This window comes from Scyliorhinus torazame, chromosome 3 (assembly GCF_047496885.1).
Source record: "Scyliorhinus torazame isolate Kashiwa2021f chromosome 3, sScyTor2.1, whole genome shotgun sequence".
In the NCBI taxonomy this organism is placed as follows: domain Eukaryota; kingdom Metazoa; phylum Chordata; class Chondrichthyes; order Carcharhiniformes; family Scyliorhinidae; genus Scyliorhinus; species Scyliorhinus torazame.
In genome coordinates this window covers 284285353-284309306 of record NC_092709.1, presented here as the reverse complement: position 1 = coordinate 284309306, position 23954 = coordinate 284285353, and the positions used below count along the sequence as shown (strand labels likewise).

General features: G+C 47.8%; 1 protein-coding gene across 2 annotated transcripts in view; it reads left to right on the top strand.

Moving 5' to 3' along the window:
• malt1 (MALT paracaspase 1) overlaps window positions 1–23954 on the top strand; it is a 210270-nt gene that overhangs the window by 132028 nt on the left and 54288 nt on the right. For both annotated transcript variants that reach the window (XM_072497344.1, XM_072497345.1), the window contains exons 12-13: window positions 17096–17273; window positions 18023–18097. In XM_072497344.1, coding sequence (XP_072353445.1) covers window positions 17096–17273; window positions 18023–18097 — 253 coding nt within the window. The remainder of the gene's footprint in view (window positions 1–17095; window positions 17274–18022; window positions 18098–23954) is intronic.

Below are 23954 nucleotides of genomic sequence, written 5' to 3'. Positions count from 1 at the left end.
AAGTACCCTCACCTAGAGCCCTAATGCATCTCATTAGGCTACCTTCCATATTACCTTCATCCAGGCAAGTAAGCGACTATTAACATGTATTTGTGTTTTAATACTTTGAGAAGTATTACAGCTGTGAACTGAACCACAATGTTTATAAACATTAAGCTTTGATTGACAACTCCTGGACCACTTCAAATAGAAATAAGTGCTATTAATTTCACAGCTGACCACTTCAAAGTTACTCTTTATTTAGGGGGTCTCTGTGGGGGGGGGGGGGTGGCCTCTTTATTTAGAGGTTCTCTCTATTTAGGGCGTCCGTGGAGGGTCTCTTTATTTTGGGGCTCTGTGGGGGGGGGTCTCTTTATTTTGCCGGTCTCTGGTGGAGTGTGCGGTGGCTAGTCTTGCATTGTGGGGCGAGGGTGGCCCTCCGAATGACTTTGGGGGTAACTCACTTAAAGAGTTACACCTTGGCCACCGCATCAAATCACGTTCGTCAGGACCAGCCCTAATTCTCACCCACGTGATTCCTAACCCAGAGGACTGAAGAATCACAAGGGCCTGGTGAATATGGGCCGGGATTCTCTAAAATCCCAGCTAAGTGTTGACACCGGCGTAAACACCGGAGTGTTTCATGGCAGCGTTAACGGGCCTTTTGGCCCAGCGATTCAGTGACCCACAGGGGGCTAGCACGGCGCCGGAGCCTGCGTGGAGCTGTGGGTCTGCACATGCGCACGGCGACCGTTTCCGCTCCGGGCCATGCGCATGTTGGCCGTTTCCGCGCCGCACAACGTGGTGTAGCGACACAGTGGGCCCACGCGGAAGAAGGTAGGCCCCCCCCCAGATCGTGCGCACCCGCTTCAAGTGTGCATGCATGACTTGCGCCGATTCTCCTTCACGTCCCGGTGTTGGAGCGTCGTGGCGGGAATTTTCGGCGTTAACGCCGATTCTCTGACCCGACGCGGGCTCGGAGAATCCCGGCCATGGTGCCTGGCTCAGTAATTGGTGCAAATTTGCATCCTCCTGCTGGCGTGGGACATGAACCTTGATCCTAAAACCAGTGGAGGACCGGAGCATCAGAAACGGGTCGGCGCACATTTTCTCTCCAATGCTGGATTCTCCACTACCGGCGGCACGAGGCAGAGAATCCAGCCCCTTATTTCCGTTTCCAAGAAGTTAATGAACACAGATCAGTAAATCTAGTTTTTTAACCTTTATAGTGATTCATTTAATTCAAATGGTTTATCGGCAATTTACTTTCAATGGAAAATAGCAAATGGAACATCTAAGCTGGTATCTCATTAATCAATCACACGAAAGTTGGGGCACAACCCATTGCCTCCAACCTCTATCACCCGAAAGCAACTTGTGACTCACTGAAGAATTGCTGAATGTCCTTATTTTAAAGGCATGTGTGAAAACCTTTTGTATTGACTCACAGGCATCCTAGTGTGCAAGAGTAATGTGTATCATTTATGAAAGGGCAAAATGTAAAGCAGATAATAAATTACATAAAGCAACTTTGGGATAGGGGGGAGCACGGTGGCGCGGTGGTTAGCACTGCTGCCTCACGGCGCCGAGGTCCCAGGTTCAATCCCGGCTCTGGGTCACTGACCTTGCGAAGTTTGCACATTCTCCCTGTGTTTGCGTGGTGGGTCTCACCCTGACAACCCAAAGATGTGCAGACTAGGTAGAATGGCCACGCTAAATTGCCATTTATTGGAAAAAATGAACTGGGCATTCTAAATTTTTTTTTTTTTAAAAACAGCTTTGGGATAAGTTTTTGCCTTTTAAAATAGGATAATTATAGGCACACTTCTAAGACTGTGGAGCCTCTAGCCCTGACTTTGGTATTTCTGCTGAAGGAGCTTTAATCATTTCACGTTGCCACATTCCAGCCTGAACATATGCAGAGATGAAGCACTGGAGTATAAATAGCAATGAATGATTCTGCGTGCAGACTATAAAAGCATTTTGTTCTTGCATTTTGAGAGTGTATCAAGATGGTGAAAATTAGGCCTACACCAGGGCTCATTGACATCGGCAACAACGTCGAACCACTTGTCAGCAGTGAGCATGATTCACTTGCATATCAAGTGACAGACTTACATGTACGTAATTCCAAGTATCAATTGACGTGTGAAGCAACTCGAACCTCTAAGACTTTTCATTCGCTAGTGCAGTTCCCCAACAGCTAACGTTACAATATATTTGAACACTCTCTACCTTGCGTTCTTTCTTTAAGACTTTATAAAACCTACCACTCCTACCAAGATTTTAGCCGTCTGACCTTAATCAGCCAGCACTTCCATGGATTGGCAGTCACAGTTGGATTGCTTTTTTTAAAACTTGGTATGGAGCTGCACATTTTTCACCCACACTTCCACCTCGGGCCTGCTAAGAATGTGAAATGTAGCTAGTTCTCGAGTCCAGGGATTGGGGAGGGGAGAGGGAGGTGTGGTTAGTTGGGGAGGGGTCATTGAAACATGGAAAATAGGCCATTCCGGAGGAGACCATTCTGCCCTTTGAGCCTGCTCTGTCATTCATTGGATCATGGCTGATCAACCAACTCAATGGCTTGTTTCCGCCTCCCCCCCCCCCCAATATCCTTTTGATGACTTTCGCCCAAAGAGCTATATCTAATTCCTTCTTGAAAACATACAATGTTTTGGCCTCAAATACTTTCTGTGATAATGAATTCCACAAGACCCCCCGCCGGGTCGGAGAATCGCCGGGGGGGCGGCGTGAATCCTGCCCCCGCCGGCCGCCGAATTCTCCAGCACAGAAAATTCGGCGGGGGCGGGAATCGCGCCGCACCGGTTGGCGGCCCCCCCCCGCCCCGCCGATTCTCCGGCCTGCGATGGGCCGAAGTCCCGCTGCTGCCAGTCCCACCGGCGTGAATCAAACCACCTACCTTACCGGCGGGGTGGGCGGGGGGGCGCGGGGCAATCTGGCCCCGGGGGGTGCCCCCACGGTGGCCTGGCCCGCGATCGGGGCCCACCGATCCGCGGGTGGGCCTGTGCCGTGGGGGCACTCTTTTCCTTCCGCCTCGGCCATGACCTCCGTGATGGCCGATACGGAAGTGACCCCACCCCGCCCATGCGCGGGGATGACGTCAGCAGCCGCTGACGCTCCTGTGCATGCGCGGACATCCGCCAGCCGGCGGAGTCCCTTCGACCCGGCTGGAGTGGCGCCAAAGGCCTTTCCCGCTGGCCGGCGGCGCGCCAACCACTCCGGCGCGGGCCTAGCCCATCAAGGTGAGGGCTTGGCCCCTAAAGGTGCAGAGAAATCCGCACCTTTGGAGCGGCCCGACAGCGGAGTGGTTCCCGCCACTCCATCCCGCCGGGACCCCCCACCCCGCCGGGTAGGAGAGAATCCCGGCCCTAGTTCTGGATACGCCCACCATTGGAAACATCCTTCCTGCATCTACCCTGTCTAGTCCTTTTAAAATGTTATATGTTTCACTGAGATCCCTCCTCATTCTTCTGAATTCCAGCAATATTAATCCTAACCAACTCAATCGTACTCCATATGACTGTCCTGCCATCCAAGGAATCCGTTTGGTAAACCTTCGCAGCACTGCCTCTATCGTACCTCAGATGAGGAGACCAAAACTGCACACAATACTCCAGGTGTGCTCTTATCAAGGCCTTGTATAATTACAGCAAGACATACCTGCTCCTGTACTCTAATCCACTCGCTATGAAGGCCAACATACCATTTGCCTTCTTTACTGCCTGCTGCACCTGCATGCTTACCTTCAGTGACTGGTGTACGAAGACACCAAGGTCTCTTTGTACAGTCTCTTCTCTCAATTTGTAGCCAGTCAGATAATAACCTGCCTTCCGTTTTTGCTACCAATGTGGAAAACCTCACATTTATCCAAATTATACTGAAGGCCAACATACCATTTGCCTTCTTTACTGCCTGCTATACTTTCACATCCAAGAGTACTTAAGGATGTGGCCCTAGAAATAGTGGATGTATTGGTGGTCAACTTCCAAAATTCTATGATAAAGTTCTGACATGCTTACTTTCAGCGACTGATGCTCAAGCACACCAAGGTCTCACTGAATATCCACCTCTCTTAATTTATACCCATTCAAAAAATAATCTGCCTTCCTATTTTTGCCACCAAAGTGGAGAACATCACATTTATCCATCTGCCACGCAGATGTCCATTCACTCAACTTGTCCAAATCACACTGAAACATCTCTGCATCTTCCTGACAGCTCACCCTCCCACCCAGCTGTGTGTCATCTGCAAATTTGGAGATGTTACATTTAGTTCCCTCATCTCACTCATTACTCTATATTTTGAATTGCTGGGATTTCAGCAACGATCCCTGCGGAACCCCACTAGTTACTGCCTGCCATTCGGAAAAAGACCCGTTTATTTCTACATCTTTGTTTCCTGTGTGCCAACCAGTTTCTATCCATCTCAATAAACCGCCCCTAATCCCATTTGCTTTAATTTTACGCATTAATCTCGTACGTGGAACTTTGTTGAAAATTTTTTGAAAGTCAAAATAAACCACATCTACTAGCTCCCCCCATTAATTCTCCCCTTTCTCGTTCGTAAACCTTTGCTGATTCTGTCCAATGCCACTGTTTCCCTGCTCTGGTGCTCTGCTATTAAATCTTTTCTAATGGACTCCAGAATTTTCCCCAATTACTGACGTCATGCTGATGGGTCTATAATTCCTTATTTTCTCTCTACCTCCATTTTTAAAAAGAGCGGTTACATTAGCTACCCTCAAATCTGTCCGAACTTTATCATAGAATTTTGGAAGTTGACCACCAACACATCCACTATTTCTAGGGCCACTTCCTACAGTACTCTTGGATGTAGATTATCAGACCCTGGGTATTTATCAACCCTCAATCCCATTAATTTCCCCAACATTATTTCCCTATTAATACTGATTTCCTTTAGTTCCTCACGCTCGCTAAACCTTGTGTTCTCCAAAATTTCTAGAATGTTATTTGTGTCCTCCTTTGTAAAGACAGAACCAAAGTATGTCTTTAATTGTTCAGCCATTTCTTTGATCACCAGTTCCTGACTGTAAGGAACATGCATTTATTTTTTTTCTCTTTGCATATCGATAGAAACCTTTACAGTCAGTTTTTATGTTCCCCACAAGCTCAGTCTCGTACTCTATTTCCCCCTTCTTAATCAATCCCTTGGTCCTCCTTTGCTAAACACAAAACTGCTCCCAATTCTCAGATCTTTTTTTTTGTCAATCTGTATGCTTCTTCCTTGGATCTAATACAATCTCTAATTTCCCTTACAAGCCATGGTTCGGCCAACTTTCTCATTTTACTTTTGCGCCAGACAGGAAAAATTGTTGCAGTTCACACAAACGCTCTTTGAATGTTTGCCATTGCCGATCCATCATCATCCCGTTAAGTAATGTTTGTCAGTCCATCATAGCCAACTCACGCTTCATACCATCGTTGTTTCCTTCATTAAGATTGAGGACCCCAGTCTGAGAATCAACTATGTCACTCTCCAACCTGAGGATATTACGGACATTCATCCCCAAGGGAGCTCAGGCAACTAGATTGCCAATTATTCTTTTCCCATTGCTCAATACTTGGTCTAGGATGGCCTGGTCTCGATTTGGTTCCTCAACCAAATCGATTCCACATCATCAGAGCTAATGGGCGCGATCTAACAAAAAACAAACAAGAGTCCAGGATTAGTGGGGTTGTTCCCGATGTTACGCTATCTAACGGCACTCTGGGCTTTTTCAGGCCTCAGTAGAGAATGCCCCACAGAGGCTGCACTCAATCGGATTTCCTGCACCGAGGAGCTCCATTCTTCAGTGCAGGAAGAGATCTGGGTTTAATTTTTAAATGGCGCCCCAATGTCTCGAACCCACCCCTCCAACACCCTAACTCGCCTGTTGGGGGGTCCTCGAGGCCCTCATAACTCACCTCTTTCTGGCAGGGCACCCCCAGACCCCTGGATCCAGATTGCGATGTCTCGTTAGATCTCCAGGATCTACCGGTCGGGTCCCATCCTGATTCCGACGGGCCACAGCCAGTATATTGCGTCCAATATCTTTCATCGGTATTCTGCTAATTTCCACTTTAACGCACGGTGGCGCAGTGGTTAGCACTGCTGTCTCAGGGCATCGAAGTCCCAGGTCCGATCCCAGCTCTGGGTCATTGTCCATGTGGAGTTTGCACATTCTCCCCATGTTTGCGTGTGTTTTGCCCCCACAACCCAAAGATGTGCTGGGGAGGTGGATTGGCCACGCTAAGTTGCCCCTTAATTGGAAAAAATGAATTGGGTACTCTAAATTTTTTTTTTAAAATCCTCTTTAACCAGCAATGCAACTCCACTGCCATTTCCTTTTTGTCTGTCCTTCACTACATTGATTCCAGAGATGAGGGGCTGGATTCTCCGCAGCCCCACGCCAAAATCGTGTTCGGCACAGCGGCAGAGAATCGACTTTCACGCCAAAATCAGGCCCGCCGCCAGTCCGGCGATTCTCCCGGACCCAAGAATTGGTGTGATCACGGAGCACATCGCGCGGCTGGGGGTCCATTGACAGAGGCCTACCCAGCGACCCTCCACTCCTGTCCGGCCGAGTTCCCGACAGCGTGGAACTAACCACCTATTGCCAGTCGGGATGCTGGCCTCAGCTGCCGCCCTGGTGGGGGGCGGGGGGATCGGACACTGGGGGGTGCCTTATAGCCGAGGGTTAGATCCGCGCAGTTAGATACTCGGGCGCACGGCCGATCGGGGGGTCTAAATTTTGTGTCTGGCTCCACAGTCCGAGTTTGCCATGGAGCATGCACGGACTTTGTACCGGAAGTACCTATCCGCAGCTAAAGTTACGTGAATTACTCCGGGTCTCTGCTAGCCCACTGCAGGGCATTGAATTAGCTAATCTTTTTCCAGGTATCTCTGGAGTAAAACCCCAGCGTTTTTGCATCGGCGTGGAGACATCCAGCCCAAGGGTTTTATCTGATAGAGAGAGATTGAACAGTTTAGGCCTGTACTCTCTTGCATTTAGAAGAATGAGAGGCGAACTAATTGAGGTATATAACTCGTTTATAGTTTCCTGTTTTCTTCCTCCCACCCTTTTTGAATTAGGCCATTACTTTAGCGGTTTTCCAATCCACTGGAACCTTTCCCATGTCCAGGAATTTGGGAATATTATAACCAATGGATCCATTATCTCCACTTCCCTTAACACCCTAGGATGTAGGCCTTCAGGCCCTGGGGACCTGTCTTCCCTCAATCCCAATAGTTTGTTTTGGCTTTTTCCCTAATAATGATAACTGTTCTAAATTCCTCCCTTTCTAATCCCTCTGCATTTTAAAAAATATTTGTGCTAGTTACTTTCATAATTTAGTTTGCTCTTTTTATAACTTTTTTGTAACTGTTTGTTGATCTTTAAAAGCTTCCCAATCTTCCTGTCTGACATTGGCCTTTGCAATATTGTATGCCTTAGTTTTTGTCTTTATGTTATCATTAACTTCCTTTCTTAGCTGTGGATGTTTTCCCTCTCTTACAATCTTTCTTCCTCGCTGGAATATATTTTAGTTGGGAGGAATCGAACATCTCTTTAAACAGCTGACAGTGTTCATCAACTGTCCTACCTTTTAGTCTTCCTGCTCAATCCACAGGGCTAAATCTGCTGTGATGCCTCTCTTTGTTTAACTCAAGAAGGTTAGTGTGGGACTCCAGTTTCTCGCCCTCAAACTGAATGTGAAATTCTATCATGCTGTGACAACTCTTCCATAGAGGATCCGTAACAATGAAGTAATCGCCGTATGTGGCTAAGTATTAAATTGGTGCTCCTGTGAAGCACCTTTGGATGTTTTACTACATAGGGTGGCACGGTGGCACAGTGGTTAGCACTGCTGCCTCACAGCTCCAGGGTCCCGGGCTCAGTTATGCCTCAGGTGACTGTCTGTGTGGAGTTTGTACTTTCTCCCTGTGTCTGCGTGGGTTTTCTCTGGATGCTCCGGTTTCCTCCCACAGTCCAAAGATGTGCAGGTTAGGTGGATTGGCCATGATAAATTACCCTTCAGTGTCCAAAAGGCTAGGTGGAGTTACGGGGATAGGGTGGAGTGTGGGCTTAAGTGGGATGCTCGTTCCAAGGCCTGGACAGACTCGATGGACACTGTAAATTCTGTGATTCTATGATTACACAATACCTCATCCAGAATAGCCTGCTCCCTGGTTGTTTCCATTAAATATTGCTCCAAGAAACAATCTCTAATTGATTCAATTAATCCTCCCTCAAGGCTAACCGTGCCAATTTGTTGAAACCAGTATATATGCATATTAAAATGACCCATGATTATTGTCGTACCTTTTCTACAGGTCTCCAATAATTCCTGGTTTATACTGTGCCCCACCGCGGAACTACTGTTTGGAGATCTATAGATTACTCCCACCAGGAACTTCTTTCCTTTGCTATTTCATATTTCCACCCAGACTGATGCCATGTTTTGTTCTCCAATGCCTATATCATTTCTCACTGCAGCACTGATCCCTTCCTTTACTAGCAAAGCTAAACAACCTGCTTTTCCTTTCTGTCTATCCTTCCAGAATATTGAGTACGCTTGGATATTCAACTCTCAGACCTGGTATCCTTGTAACCATGGGTGGAATTCTGTGATCCTGAGGCTAAGTATTGACGCCGTCGGAAACCCCGTTACGTCCGACCCCACAAGGGGCCAGCACTGCACTGGAGCAGTTCACGCCGCTCCAGCTGCTGATTCCGGCGTCATATGGGCGCCGCAGGATCCACGCATGCGCAGTGGCACCGGCGTCAACGCGCGCATGTGCAGTGGCTTCCTTCAACGCGCCGGCCCCGACGCAACATGGCACAGGACTACAGGGGCCGGCGCGGAAGAAAGGAGGCCGCCAGCCAGAGAGGCCGGTCCGCCGATTAGTGGGCCCCGATCGCGGACCAGGCCACATTGGAGGCCCCCCCGGGGACGGACCTCCCCCTACCCCCCCACAGGCCATCCCCCGACCCTTCCACGCCGAGTTCCCGCCGGCTGAGAGCAGGTGTGGACGGCGCCGGCGGAACTCGGCTTTTTTACGATGGCCGCTCGGCCCATCCCGAAAGAAATTTAGAATAGCTCATGCAAATTAGCTGTTACTTACCAACCAAGGAACTTACCGTTTTCATGTGAGGTCACTACTGGATTTTTTTTTTTCAAACTCAGATCACTACCCGAGTGGAGGTGATCCCTCGCAGGTCTGGCAGTCTCCTCTCCTCCCTCTTTCACCTAACTCCCTGTTTCACCAAACTCCAGCTGCACTCTGATGCATAAAATAGCACTCCGTGCAGAAGGTGTTTGTATGTGTGGGGCTTGATTTCAATTCCAACTGTGATTCAGTTATGCTTAGAGAGGGCTGCAGCATGAAGAGTAAACAGACTAGCAGTGGTTGCTTAGCAACCGGGGCCTTGTAAGGTAGAGACGCTTTTCCGTTTTGTTTTAGCTGATTTGATTGTAGTTGGAGATAGGTAGTGAAAGAGATGACAGCTCTCACAGCTCGGCGAGAAGAAATTGAAGGCTAAAGAGGGAACATCTTTCTCAACCTTGCTAGAAAAAAAAACATACTATAGAGTAACGGTTAAGAGATCAGAGGCCAGAAATCTGGGGCGGAATTCTCCGCAATCGGCGTGATGTCCGCCGACCGGCGCCAAAAACGGCGCAAATCAGTCTGGCTTCGCGCCGCCCCAAAGGTGCGGAAGTCTCCGCATCTTGAGAGGCCGAGCCCTAACCTTAAAGGGCTAGGCCCGCGCCAGACTGATTTCCGCCCCGCCAGCTGGCGGGAAAGGCCTTTGGTGCCCCGCCAGCTGGCGCGAAACTGACTTTGCCGGGCAGCGCATGCGTGGGAGCATCAGCGGGCGTTCACGGCATCCCCGCGCATGCGCATGCGCAGTGGAGGGGGTGGATACCATGGCGAAGGCGGAAGGAAAAGAGTGCCCCCACGGCACAGGCCCGCCCACGGATCGGTGGGCCCCGATCACGGGCCAGGCCACCGTGGGGGCACCCCCCGGGGCCGGATCGCCCCGCGCCCCCCCCAGGACCCCGGAGCCCGCCCGCACCGCCTTGTCCCGCCGGTAAGAGAGGTGGTTTAATCCACGCCGGCGTGACAGGCATTTCAGCAGTGGGACTTCGGCCCATCCGGGCCGGAGAATCACCGGGGGGGGCCCGCCAACCGGCGCGGCGCGATTTCCGCCCCCGCCGAATATCCGGTGCTGGGGAATTCGGCAACGGCGGGGGTGGGATTCACGCCAGCCCCCGGCGATTCTCCGAACCGGTGGGGGGGGTCGGAGAATCCCGCCCCTGAAGTCCAGTCAGTTAAGGAAACTAGAGAAATTAAGAAAAGCTTTCAAGAAGTTTGAAGTTAACGGAACAGAGCAAACTGGGAAGCAGAAGGGTGTGTCTGAAGTGCCTATAGAAACGGAGTGCTGAAGGCAAACAGAGTGTATCTGAGTTTGGGTAAGGCTGAGTTCGGGTAAGAGGGGAGTGACAAAAAAAAAAAAATCAAATTAATTAAGTAAATTAATTAACTAGTTAAGGGAATTTGGTGCTCACCTGAAGGAGGTGCAGAGAAGCAGAGCTGTGAGGGAGCCTCTGGAGCAATTACATCACAGCCAGCAGGTAAGTGATTGGCTTGTAACTGCTAAGTGATTTCTCTCTCTTTGACTTTCTCTTAGCTGTGTAGTGTAGTTCAAATTTAACTTCAGGTTTAAGTCATGGCAGGAGAGCTCAGACCCGTGTCATGCTCCTCTTGTGAGATGTGGCAAGTCAGGGACCCTTCTGGTGTCCCTGACTCCTTCATCTGCAAGAAGTGTGTCCAACTGCAGCTCCTGTTAGACCGCTTGACGGCTCTGGAGCTGCGGATGGACTCACTTTGGAGCATCCGCGATGCTGAGGAAGTTGTGGATAGCACATTCAGTGAGTTGGTCACACCGCAGATTAAAATTACTGAGGCAGATAGGGAAAGGGTGACCAACAGACAGAGGAAGAGTAGGAAGGCAGTGCAGGGATCCCCTGCGGTCATCTCCCTCCAAAACAGATTTACCGTTTTGGAAACTGTTGGGGGAGATGGCTCACCAGGGGAAGGTGGCAGCAGCCAGGTTCATGGCACCGTGGCTGGCTCTGCTGCACAGAAGGGCGGGAAAAAGAGTGGCAGAGCTATAGTGATAGGGGATTCAATTGTAAGGGGAAGAGACAGGCGTTTCTGCGGACGCAAACGAGAATCCAGGTTGGTATGTTGCCTCCCTGGTGCAAGGGTCAAGGATGTCTCGGAGCAGCTGCAGAGCATTCTGGAGGGGGAGGGTGAACAGCCAGCTGTCGTGGTGCATATAGGCACCAACGATATAGGTAAAAAACGGGATGAGGTCCTACAAGCTGAATTTAGGGAGTTAGGAGTTAAACTAAAAAGTAGGACCTCAAAGGTAGTAATCTCAGGATTGCTACCAGTGCCACGTGATAGTCAGAGTAGGAATGACAGGATAGCTAGGATGAATACGTGGCTTGAGAGATGGTGCAAGAGGGAGGGTTTCAAATTCCTGGGACATTGGGACCGATTCTGGGGGAGGTGGGACCTGTACAAATCGGACGGTCTGCATCTGGGTGGGACCGGAACCAATGTTCTCGGGGGGGTGTTTGCTAGTGCAGTTGGGGAGGGTTTAAACTAATGTGCCAGGGGGATGGGAACCAATGTAGGAAGTCAGTGGGGACAGAAACAAAAGGCAGGAAGGGAGAGTGTGTAAAGCATGACCAGAGAAAGCAGGGCAGAGAGCAAGGAAGGTCTACATTAAACTGCATTTATTTCAATGCAAGGGGCCTGACGGGCAAAGCGGATGAACTCAGGGCATGGACGGGCACATGGGACTGGGATATTATAGCTATGACTGAAACATGGCTAAGGGAGGGGCAGGACTGGCAGCTCAATGTTCCGGGGTACAGATGCTATAGAAAGGATAGAACAGGAGGTAAGAGAGGAGGGGGAGTGGCGTTTTTGATTAGGGAGAACATCACAGCAGTACTTAGAGGGGATATATCCGAGGGTTCGCCCACTGAGTCTATATGGGTGGAACTGAAAAATAAGAAGGGAGAGATCACCTTGGTAGGACTGTACTACAGGCCCCCAAATAGTCAGCGGGAAATTGAGGAGCAAATATGTAAGGAGATTACAGATAGCTGCAAGAATAATAGGGTGGTAGTAGTAGGGGACTTTAACTTTCCCAACATTGACTGGGACAGCCATAGCATTAGGGGCTTGGATGGAGGGAAATTTGTTGAGTGTATTCAGGAGGAATTTCTCATTCAGTATGTGGATGGACCGACTAGAGAGGGGGCAAAACTTGACCTCGTCTTGGGAAATAAGGAAGGGCAAGTGACAGAAGTGCTAGTGAGGGATCACTTTGGGACAAGTGACCATAATTCCATTAGTTTTAAGATAGCTATGGAGAATGATAGGTCTGGCCCAAGAGTTAAAATTCTTAATTGGGGCAAGGCCAATTTTGATGGTATCAGACAGGAACTTGCAGAGGTAGATTGGGGGGGACTATTGGCAGACAAAGGGACGGCTGGTAAATGGGAGGCTTTTAAAAATGTGTTAACCAGGGTGCAGGGTAAGCACATTCCCTTTAGAGTGAAGGGCAAGGCTGGTAGAAGTAGGGAACCCTGGATGACTCGAGATATTGAGACTCTGGTCAAAAAGAAGAAGGAGGCATATGACGTACATAAGCAACTGGGATCAAGTAGATCCCTTGAAGAGTATAGAGATTGTCGAAATAGAGTTAAGAGGGAAATCAGGAGGGCAAAAAGGGGACATGAAATTGCTTTGGCAAATAATGCAAGGGAGAATCCAAAGAGATTCTACAGATACATAAAGGGGAAAAGAGTAACTAGGGACAGAGTAGGGCCTCTTAAGGATCGACAAGGGCATCTATGTGCAGAGCCACAAGAGTTGGGGGAGATCCTGAATGAATATTTCTCATCGGTATTCACGGTGGAGAAAGGCATGGATGTTAGGAAACTAAGGGAAATAAATAGTGATGTCTTGAGAAGTGTGCATATTACAGAGGAGGAGGTGCTGGAAGTCTTAAAGCGCATCAAGGTAGATAAATCCCCGGGACCTGATGAAATGTATCCCAGGATGTTGTGGGAGGCTAGGGAGGAAATTGCGGGTCCCCTAACCGAGATATTTGAATCATCGGCAGCCACAGGTGAGGTGCCTGAAGATTGGAGAGTGGCGAATGTTGTGCCCTTGTTTAAGAAGGGCAGCAGGGAAAAGCCTGGGAACTACAGACCGGTGAGCCTAACGTCTGTAGTAGGTAAGTTGCTAGAAGGTATTCTGAGAGACAGGATCTACAAGCATTTAGAGAGGCAAGGACTGATTCGGGGCAGTCAGCATGGCTTTGTGCGTGGAAAATCATGTCTCACAAATTTGATTGAGTTTTTTGAGGGAGTGACCAAGAAGGTAGATGAGGGCAGTGCAGTAGACGTTGTCTACATGGACTTTAGCAAAGCCTTTGACAAGGTACCGCATGGTAGGTTGTTGCAGAAGGTTAAAGCTCACGGGATCCAGGGTGAGGTTGCCAATTGGATTCAAAATTGGCTGGACGACAGAAGGCAGAGGGTGGTTGTAGAGGGTTGTTTTTCAAACTGGAGGCCTGTGACCAGTGGTGTGCCTCAGGGATCGGTGCTGGGTCCACTGTTATTTGTGATTTATATTAATGATTTGGATGAGAATTTAGGAGGCATGGTTAGTAAGTTTGCAGATGACACCAAGATTGGTGGCACAGTGGATAGTGAAGAAGGTTATCTAGGATTGCAACGGGATCTTGATCAATTAGGCCAGTGGGCCGACGAATGGCAGATGGAGTTTAATTTAGATAAATGTGAGGTGATGCATTTTGGCAGATCGAATCAGGCCAGGACCTACTCAGTTAATGGTATGGCGTTGGGGAGAGTTATAGAACAAAGAGATCTAGGAGTACAGGTTCATAGCTCCTTGAAGGTGGAGTCGCAGGTGGACAGGGTGGTGAAGAAGGCATTCGGCATGCTTGGTTTCATTGGTCAGAACATTGAATATAGGAGTTGGGACGTCTTGTTGAAGTTGTACAAGACATTGGTACGGCCACACTTGGAATACTGTGTGCAGTTCTGGGCACCCTATTATAGAAAGGATATTATTAAACTAGAAAGAGTGCAGAAAAGATTTACTAGGATGTTGCCGGGACTTGATGGTTTGAGTTATAAGGAGAGGCTGGATAGACTGGGACTTTTTTCCCTGGAGCGTAGGAGGCTTAGGGGTGATCTTATAGAGGTCTATAAAATAATGAGGGGCATAGATAAGGTAGATAGTCAACATCTTTTCCCAAAGGTAGGGGAGTCTAAAACTAGAGGGCATAGGTTTAAGGTGAGAGGGGAGAGATTCAGAAGGGCCCAGAGGGGCAATTTCTTCACTCAGAGGGTAGTGAGTGTCTGGAATGGGCTGCCAGAGGTAGTAGTAGAGGCGGGTACAATTGTGTCTTTCAAAAAGCATTTAGATGGTTACATGGGTAAGATGGGTATAGAGGGTTATGGGCCAAGTGCGGGCAACTGGGACTAGCTTAATGGTAAAAACTGGGCGGCATGGACTGGTTGGGCCGAAGGGCCTGTTTCCATGCTGTAAACTTCTATGAAACTTCTATGAAACTAGAACAATCAGAGAGTTGAAAAGGCATTGGATCGTGAGAGGCCAGCAAGATATCTGCAGTAGTGCTAAGGTTTGTGAGAATTAGGGAGACATTATTTGAAACAATTATGGAAATCGGTGGCTGGGCCTCTGAGTTCGTGTAAAAGCCTTTAAGACAGAGGAAACTTGATGGGAGAGATGTAAAACCTGAATGTGAAACCTTGATAGAAGCAGCGGAAAGAAAGTATAATTTAAAAGATTTGAAAATGTGACTTTGAAAGCGGAATTTGAAATCACCCACTCAATGAGACAAGATGTCTCACCGTATAAGAATCATCTGGAGGGATTTTATGGAGGAATCCACAGACATTCACTTGGGTTCAGACTGGAGTGTCTCTTACCACAGTCATCTTGTGTGCTAAAAAGGGACTAAAAAACCCTGGTTAGACCCCAGTTGGAGTACTGTGAGTAGTTCTGGGCACCACATCTTAGGAAGGATATTTTGGCCTTTGAGGGAGTGCAACATAGGTTTACTAAAATGATACCTGGACTACAGGGGTTAAGTTACAAGGAGAGATTACACAAATTAGGCTTGTTTTCACTAGAATTTTGAAGATTGAGGGGTGATTTGATCGATGTATTCAAGATATTAACAGGGAAAGGCAGGGTAGATAAAGATAAATTACCAATCAAAATGATGTGTCAGTGGGCACACCATGCGCTTCTCCACTGAACAAAGAAAATCGTCCATTTTTACACATTTACACAGCCTATCCAAGCTGGACACAATCCAATCGTAACGATTATAGATTACATACATTACTTACAGAATTAAATTGGTTACTAGGCACGGTGGGCTGCATGATCAGCTCATGAACAGCTGGAGGCTTCCTCATGATGTTTTCCAGACCCCTTATCAACCATCCTTGGGTCTTCTTGAAAAATCACAAATTTGAGACTCCCCTATCTTAACCCAGTTACTGACTGGTACAACAGTCAACATTCCCCAGAGGCAGCTGCCTGGGGCTGCTGGTAAGGGAAGCTCTGCTGAATGAGCCAATTCTCTGTGTCTGTGTGAACTGGCCCTTTACAAAGAATGTGGCCATGTCAGCTAGCTAAACCCCATCATGCCTCTCAAGCTGTTACCCTTCACTTTTAACTAGGATTATACATTGTTAGTGTGTTAGAATATAATATGTATTCAAAATAGTATGCATTCAACATACATATATATATTGCAGGTGCCCCTGCTCTGGGCCCACTTCAACACAATGACTCCAAGTTAAATAAAAGGAAACTCGATTGTAGAGATTTTTGTGGTTTACTTTTGAGACTCCAAAGTGTGTTATGACAGGTGTGTGACAGCTAGTCAACCAAAGAAAGCAAAAAAGCTTCTCAAAGCATTTGGCACAATGAACTCTTTTACAGAACACAGTGCTTGTTGTCTTGCAGCTTTTACTGATCTCTTTTACTGCTACCAGTGATGTGAAGTGAAATATTTGGCCGATTCCAGCACTTTGCTTTGCTGTTATGGAGCACAAGTTTAAGCATATGTACCTTTCTCAGTTTTTATTCTCCGACCTGTATTAATACAGGTTTGTTGTACTATGCTGGCCACGGATATGAAAAATACAGGAACGATTTTATGGTGCCGATTAATGCTCCGAATCCCTATAGGTCCGCAAACTGCTTGTGTGTGCAAAGCATCCTAAATGCATTCACCGTTCATCCTCTGGCACCCCACTCTTTGAGTAGCTGCAGGTTGGCTTTTTGTCCATAGTCATTACAACTGAGCCTGTTTCTGTTCTTGGCCGGGTTTTGTAGTACAATTCACTGGATATTTATCAGAAGCAGAAGCCTGGGTCCCCTTGCGGATGCAGCCAATTTTCCACCTCAACTACCAGCCTGTCTGTGATTAGCATGGATCAGGAGGCAAACGTTGGACCTTCCTGGGCACCCCCAAGGCAGGGGTAGAGTGCTTGTGTTCAGAGCAGAATCACACTTGAGCATTGGTCAGCCTTGAAAATGAGACAGGTTTGGGAATAAAACATAAGAAATAAGAGGAGGATGCCATTCGAAGCATCGAGCTGCTCTGCCACTTAATACGATCATGGCTGATCTGATTGTGGTCTTAATGCGCTTTCTTGCCTATCGCCGTACCCACAATAATCGGGAATCTCATCTAACTTTCCTCTAGGAATACTGCACTACCACCGTTTCTCAGGGTTGCACATAGATGTACCTGGTAGGCCTTATGACGGGCGCTTCTTCAGATTAGAGGACTAGGAAAGGGCAGGCAATAATGCTTGGAAGGCCTCAATCTGTAAATCAAGCTTTCTTTTCCATTGCCCTGGTGGCCAATAAATGTCTGGTCAAAGTGATTGCTGTATTTGACTTAATGTCTGCCTGGGTTAATTATTACAGGTTTGTTGTACTATGCTGGCCACGGATACGAAAACTACGGGAACAGTTTTATGGTGCCGATTAATGCACCGAATCCCTATAGGTCCGCAAACTGCTTGTGTGTGCAAAGCATCCTAAAGCTAATGCAAGAGAAGGAGACTGGATTGAATATCTTCCTGCTGGACATGTGCAGGAAAAGGTACATTTAACAACCAGAGAAATGTGCACCATATTTCTTTTGAATATCCTGCTTTTATTGTAACCTTCCATCTGTTGATCTCCATCTTTGGAGTCACCCCAAAGTCAGTTAGACAGTGACAGCCAAACAGCAGTGTTGCTGAGTTGGTTGTATAGTTGGGACTGGCTCAGGGGAGAGAGATATGCTCTAATGGTTAACAACGTTCCACAGATGTACTGAAGTGCTAATCTACTCACAAAAAAGTAGGAGAAACATTCAAATTTAACTACCAAGTTTTGTTTTACTATCACTCATTTTATTCTAAATTTCTGCCAGTCCAACTCACCGGGCCATGAGGTAATAGATTTGCATTTACAGTCAGTCATACACCGAGGCCTCGTTCTCAGCTATGTTTCCACAAGGAGATGCTGTGTGGAGTAGAGGCCACAGTACCAATTAAAATCGCACATGCTAGTGTCAGAGTAAAGTTACAGCAGCTGAGTGACAATCACCCACCTTCCTCCTCAACTGAGGATGTTCTGCGGTACCAGGAAGAAGGCACTTAGTGAGTAAATATTTTGCTCTGGTTTTGCATCATAAAGACCATCAGGAAAGTCTCTCAATTCTGGGTCTAGGCTGAATTAACTGATCTTAGCTGGGCCTGCAATAAGGCACAACAGTTAGCCTCAGCACCAGGAGGAGAATTTGTGAGGGGTCAATATAGATATAAAGCCCTGTGAGGTATGAACTAACTGGTTCTGTTTTTGCAGGAATATGCATGATGACACCATTCCAAATATGGAGGCCTTAAGAGTTACAGCCAATATTGTGTTTGGATACGCAACGTAAGCATGTTGTTGTCTGTTCTGGTGAATGATTCAATTCCACAAACTATACAAAGGCTTAGTGTTAAAATTGCTAAATTTTGGCAAATCAAAGTCAAAATATCCCAGAGGGGATTCTCCAATAATGGGGCTAAAATCTCATGTCCCCACGCCCGCAGAAAATCGCGCGCGAATCACTCTAGACTTACCTGGAAAAAGTCCATGGTGATTCTCCGATTTTCAGGGGGTTAGCAGAGCCCCGGAGTACTCCTCGCAGTTCCGGCTGCTGATACGGGGCCCTGCACTTCCGGTTGGGGGACCAGGCATGCACACGGTGGTGGCCTTTGGCGGCCAACCTGCGCGACATGGCCGACCCACACCGCGGACCGGCACCGCAAAGATAGGACCCACCCCCCAGATCGTGCTGCCTGTGGATTGGTGGCCTCCGATCAGTAGCCTGGCCATCCTGGAGGCCCCCCCCCGTGAATGATACCCCCGCTCCCCACCAGGGCATCCACGGACTGAGTCTTTCAATGGCCCCCGACCGTCGATCACGCGCGTGCGTTTGGCGATGATTCTCCAGGGACCTGAGAATTGCGGGAGAGGCGTTGGACCTGATCTCGGGTTGACACCCATTCTCCGCCCCCCACGCCGAGCGCGATTTCAGAGCGGAGGCTCGGAGAATCAGACTGGGGGGAGAATGGACGTCAAACCCGAGATCGGGTCCGAAAGCGCTCCCGTGATTCACCGGTTCCGGAGAATCGGCAGCAATCGCTCGTGCATGGTCGACACTGCGCCGTGAGGCCCCCACGGCGATTCATCGAGTGTAAGTGGCCGAGTTCCCGACGCCGTGGTTCTCTCATGGTTCTTCCTGTCGAGAACTCGGCGTGGCGGCTGCGGACTCAGTCCGCGCCTGCCCTGGTGGGGGGCGGGGGAATCATTCCCGGGGGGGAGGGGGAGGGGGGGGGAGGGGGGAGAGGGGGGCCCCAGGACAGCCAGGCTACCGATCATGGGCCACTGATCTGTGGGCCCGCGTGATCTGGGGGGGGCCTATCTTTTCCATGTCGCGCCGCCATGCGCATGCGCGGACCCCCGACTGGAGGTGCAGGGACCCGTATCGGCTGCCGGAGCTGCGAGCAGTACGCCGGGGCCCTGCAAGCCCCCTGCAAAGCGGAAAATCACCCTGGACCTCTCCAGGTAAGTCCAGAGTGATTCACGTGCGTTTTTCCACGGGCGTGGGGACATAGCCCCATTATTGGAGAATCCCGCCCTCTGTTACTCTTGGATTATTAAAAATTAGAACCAAGCATGGTCTGGAAATGGACTTCCTGTCACCTTGTACTTTACATATGTTGTGATATTGAATTTAAAATGTTATGATCCACGTAGACGATTAACGTTTTTAAAGAAATTTGGATTCTCATGAAAAGATCATATAATGAGAATTTCATAGATTTATAGAATTTACAGTGCATAAAGAGGCCATTCAGCCCATCAAGTCTACGCCGGCCCCTCAAAGAGCACCCTGCCGAAGCCCACACCTCCATCCTATCCTTGTATCCCAGCAACCCCACATAACTTATTGGACACTACAGAGCAGTTTAGCGTGACCAATCCACCTAACCCGCACATCTTTGGAATGTGGGAGGAAACCGGAGCACCCGGAGTGAACCCACGCCGACACGGGGAGAACGTGCAGACCCCGCACAAATGGTGACCCAAGCCGGGAATTGAACACAAACCCCTGGTCCTTTGAAGCAATAGTTCTAACCACTGTGCTACCGTGCCACCCTTCAAATCCTTTACTACAACACCCTAACTAAACACTATTTCAGTTGGCAACTAGCTACAGAAAAGATCCCTCATAAAACAAATGAATGTCTCCCTCCATGGCCTACTTTACTCTGTCTTAAGGAAATACCGTATGCTCCCTGTACCAGCCCAAAGTAATTCTGACCTCCCAAGGGCTTCCTACACTTTCTTATTCCTTTTCCAGCCAGATAACCTCTAATCCATGAACTGTTTTTAACGGTGACAGTTACCTTGAAGATTTTCTCCTCTTGCCAAAGTAGGGCAAATCTTCCAATTTCATTAAATCCTCACAAACCCATTTTCTTCAATCTGACATGAGCTCCTACCCATGTTCTTGCCTGGTGGACCATAAGGACGTGCTGTATTTATCTCTCTCTTTTTCTCTTCTTCAGATCCTCGCAGAGTGACATTATCTATGTATTTCAATTTTATTTTAAGACAACACCACGTAAACTGATTTTATAATGGCTTCCTAAGGACTCTCCTCCTCTCAAAGTCCCTTGGCAACATGAATCACATGTTGTATCGAGGTAGAAGTGCCAATTAGTTAGAATCACAACTCTATTCAATCTTCAAGTTTATTGGTTTAAAGTATAACCATTTACAAAATCGGACATACTCAACACCTTTCTGGGACTTAGGAGGTGATCAATCTGTCTACTGTTAGATGCTTTTACCATTGTCTACAGGTGTGAACAGCTTGCACCTTCTTCCCAGTAAAATAACCTGGGTCCCTCTTTAACCTTTAACAGAAAAGCCATACAGGCTTGTTGTCAGATAGAATTCAAAACTTGTCACGTGACTGTCTTGTTATGCTCTAGGTGTAGCATAAGCGGCTTCCTTGTGGTGCACTTGACAAAGGAAGGTTCAGACGTGGAGATAACTTTAACACGTTTATTAAACTATTTACACTTCGATTACTCGGGTTCGCCACTACTGTTAATCCTTCTATAGCTACTCAGACTGACTAACCAGTCTGCTACAATCCACGTGGTGGGTGTAATATTGAATCAACCCTATCTCTGTACTCACTGACTGTCTCCACTGGAAAGAGGCAGATCATGTGTGTGGTGTCCTTTATATATGGGTTGGTGTAATGCCCTCCTGTGGTCGTGTCACCTCTGTGTGTATCGTGAATGTCCATTGGTCGTGTCCTATCTAACTGATCTATTGGTTCAGTGTGTGTGTGTGATGTCTCTGGTGCTCCCTCTGGTGTCTAGCTAGCCTACATGTATTTACACTAACCCCTTGTGTATTTACAGTGATGCACATCACCACATCCCCCCTTTTTTATATGTTACATATTTTCTGTACACTTTAAGAAAATTGAACAAAAAACAGTAGATCATTTAAGGTATATACAAGTCATGGGGGAACAGTGATTAAACAATAAGTCCAAATCATTCGTGTGAGTCCAAAAACCATCAGTCATCATGGTCAAATGTCTCTCTTGGTTATGAACGCCATCAATGTCCCTGTGCCACAGGAACCAAGAAGTGGTCAAATCACTTCACTGTCTGATTTGGAGTCCCTTTCTTTTTTCGATGTTTGTGATGGTGCTGTCTGATGGCATCTTGTAGCTGATAAGGTGTTGACGTTGAAGAGGTACCATCAACAGTGTCATTCGAGGTCATGGATGTGCAATATGTTGAAGTTGGATAAGACTGTACATACTGGTTCTGGCCACATGCTGTGCATGAAGGGTGATCCTGCTGAGAACCGTTGAAGCTTGTCGAATTGGAAACAGAATTGCTGCTCGCATAAATACCTGGTGATGGTGTGAAACTAGAACCTTGCATCTGATAGGAATATGCTGTTAGTTGGTCAGAGGAGGTCTTGTTCCTGCAAGGACTGCACGTCGGAGTTTTGCGTTGGTTCTATCGTGGAGGCTGTCCACGAGCTCGCTCTGGAGGCTTGTGACACTGGAGTCACTTCTTGTTCATGCAAGGACTGCGGTGTGGAGTCTTGCATGTCTTCTTTCATAGAGTCGGGAACCCTGAGCGGTGCGTGGACCACGCTTTGTGTGGCAACAGGCCGCTCTCTGTGGACTTGTACCGCTCTCTGTCTCTTGGTTTCAGGCCGCAGCATAATCCTGCACTCACGGATTGGGATGTCGTAGATGCTGGGCTGAAGATCCTCAAATGCGAAGAATGAATCCGCGTCTGCGTCGGATTCAGTACGGGGGTCGCCATTTCAAATGAAAAAACCTTTGTCCAAGTCGTAGTCTTCTAGGACCATATCATCACTGTTTGCATTGGAGCTGGCATTGGGCTCGCGAGGTCCAGAGAAAATGTACAGGTCAGTTTTGAAGTATTCAAGGTCGGAATCATCGGTTTGGGCGTTGGTAACTGCTTGTTGCAGGGTTCTTCGGAGGTTAATTTCATTTCCTGGTTCAATTTGAAGCATTGTGCTGTCATTCCAGGTGAAAGAAGGCTGTTTTACGGCTTTAAAATATTTTTTCTTTGATTTGGGACGTTTCCCCTTTAAATGGGCATCGTCCGGGGCCTCTGACATCATGCCACATGTGACGTCATGCAAAGGAAGCGTTTGTGCATATGCAAATCGCTGTTCCTGTACCGGGGGCCGTTTTCGCGATTGCGCACGCGCAGCGTCTCGCAACTGCGCATGTGCAGTCCCTTTAGAAAGATGGCCGCCGATCAAAATTGTTCTCTGCTCCGGGATCCCGGCTTTGTGGTGAGTACTGGTGCTTCTCTTTCCCTTTTCTTGCTGGTTGAAGTGTGTTTTCCTCACAGTATTTGCCGAATTTGTCCAGGACTGCCTGGAAGTTGCTCCTGTGTTGCTTTTTGGAGAAGTTGAATTTTTTAAAGATTTCTTCTGCTCTGGCACCGGCGATGGTGAGCAGAAGCTCTGTCTTTTCAGCATCGGCCACGTCTTGTAGGTCGGCTGCTACCAGGAAGAGTTCAAACCTTTAACGAAATACCCGCCAGTTTTCGCAGAGATCGCCGTGGCACTGGAGCTGCTGCAGAACCGGGATCTCGATCATCTTGCCTGGGTATCATTGCTGGTTGTCACTGTATGCTGAGGTATGGCTATATGGATTGAAACAGTTCACTGCTGGTACCATGTCTTGTTATGCTCTAGGTGTAGCGTAAGCGGCTTCCTTGTGGTGCACTTGACAAAGGAAGGTTCAGACGTGGAGATAGCTTCAACACATTTATTAAACTATTTACACTTCTATTACTCGGGTTCGCCACTACTGTTAATCCTTCTATAGCTCCTCAGACTGACTAACCAGTCTGCTACAATCCATGCAGTGGGTGTAATATTGAATCAACCTTGTGTCTTTACTCACTGACTGTCTCCACTGGAAAGAGGCAGATCATGTGTGTGGTGTCCTTTATATATGGGTTGGTGTAATGCCCTCCTGTGGTCGTGTCACCTCTGTGTGTATCGTGAATGTCCATTGGTCATGTCCTATCTAACTGATCTATTGGTTGAGTGTGTGTGTGTGATGACTCTGGTGCTCCCTCTAGTATCTAGCTAGCCGACATGTATTTACATTAACCCCTTGTGTATTTACAGTGATGCACATCACCACAGTGACCCCTTCAGTCCTCCATTTTATGCTAAATTAAAGACAGTCCCAAAACATAACAATCTTAAAAAATCTCACATTTGTAACAATGTGCTAAGGATAGATATCTATGAAGTGTGAAAGTAGGAAACATTCTGAATAAAGTGATGCCTGAAATTCAGGTTTAATTTTTCTGATTCTAGAAAATCAATAGTTATTATAATGCTGCATTTTGCTAATATTTATGAGGGTTCTGATATCGAATACATTGAAGGCCTAGAAATTATGTGGCATAATGCTCATCTTTCTTGTGCTAAACATCACAGTGAGCTTACAGTACAATGGGATGTGCACACTAATGTGCTGTAGATGCACCATAGCTCTTTTTCAGCCATCACCGTCACAATGGGTCAAATGGTCTCCTTGAGTGCCAATGGGTCTTTTCCCGAATGGCAGGCAATGACCAGTGGGGTTCTGCAGAGATCTGTGCTAGGACACCAACTGTTCACATTATATATTAATGATTTGAAT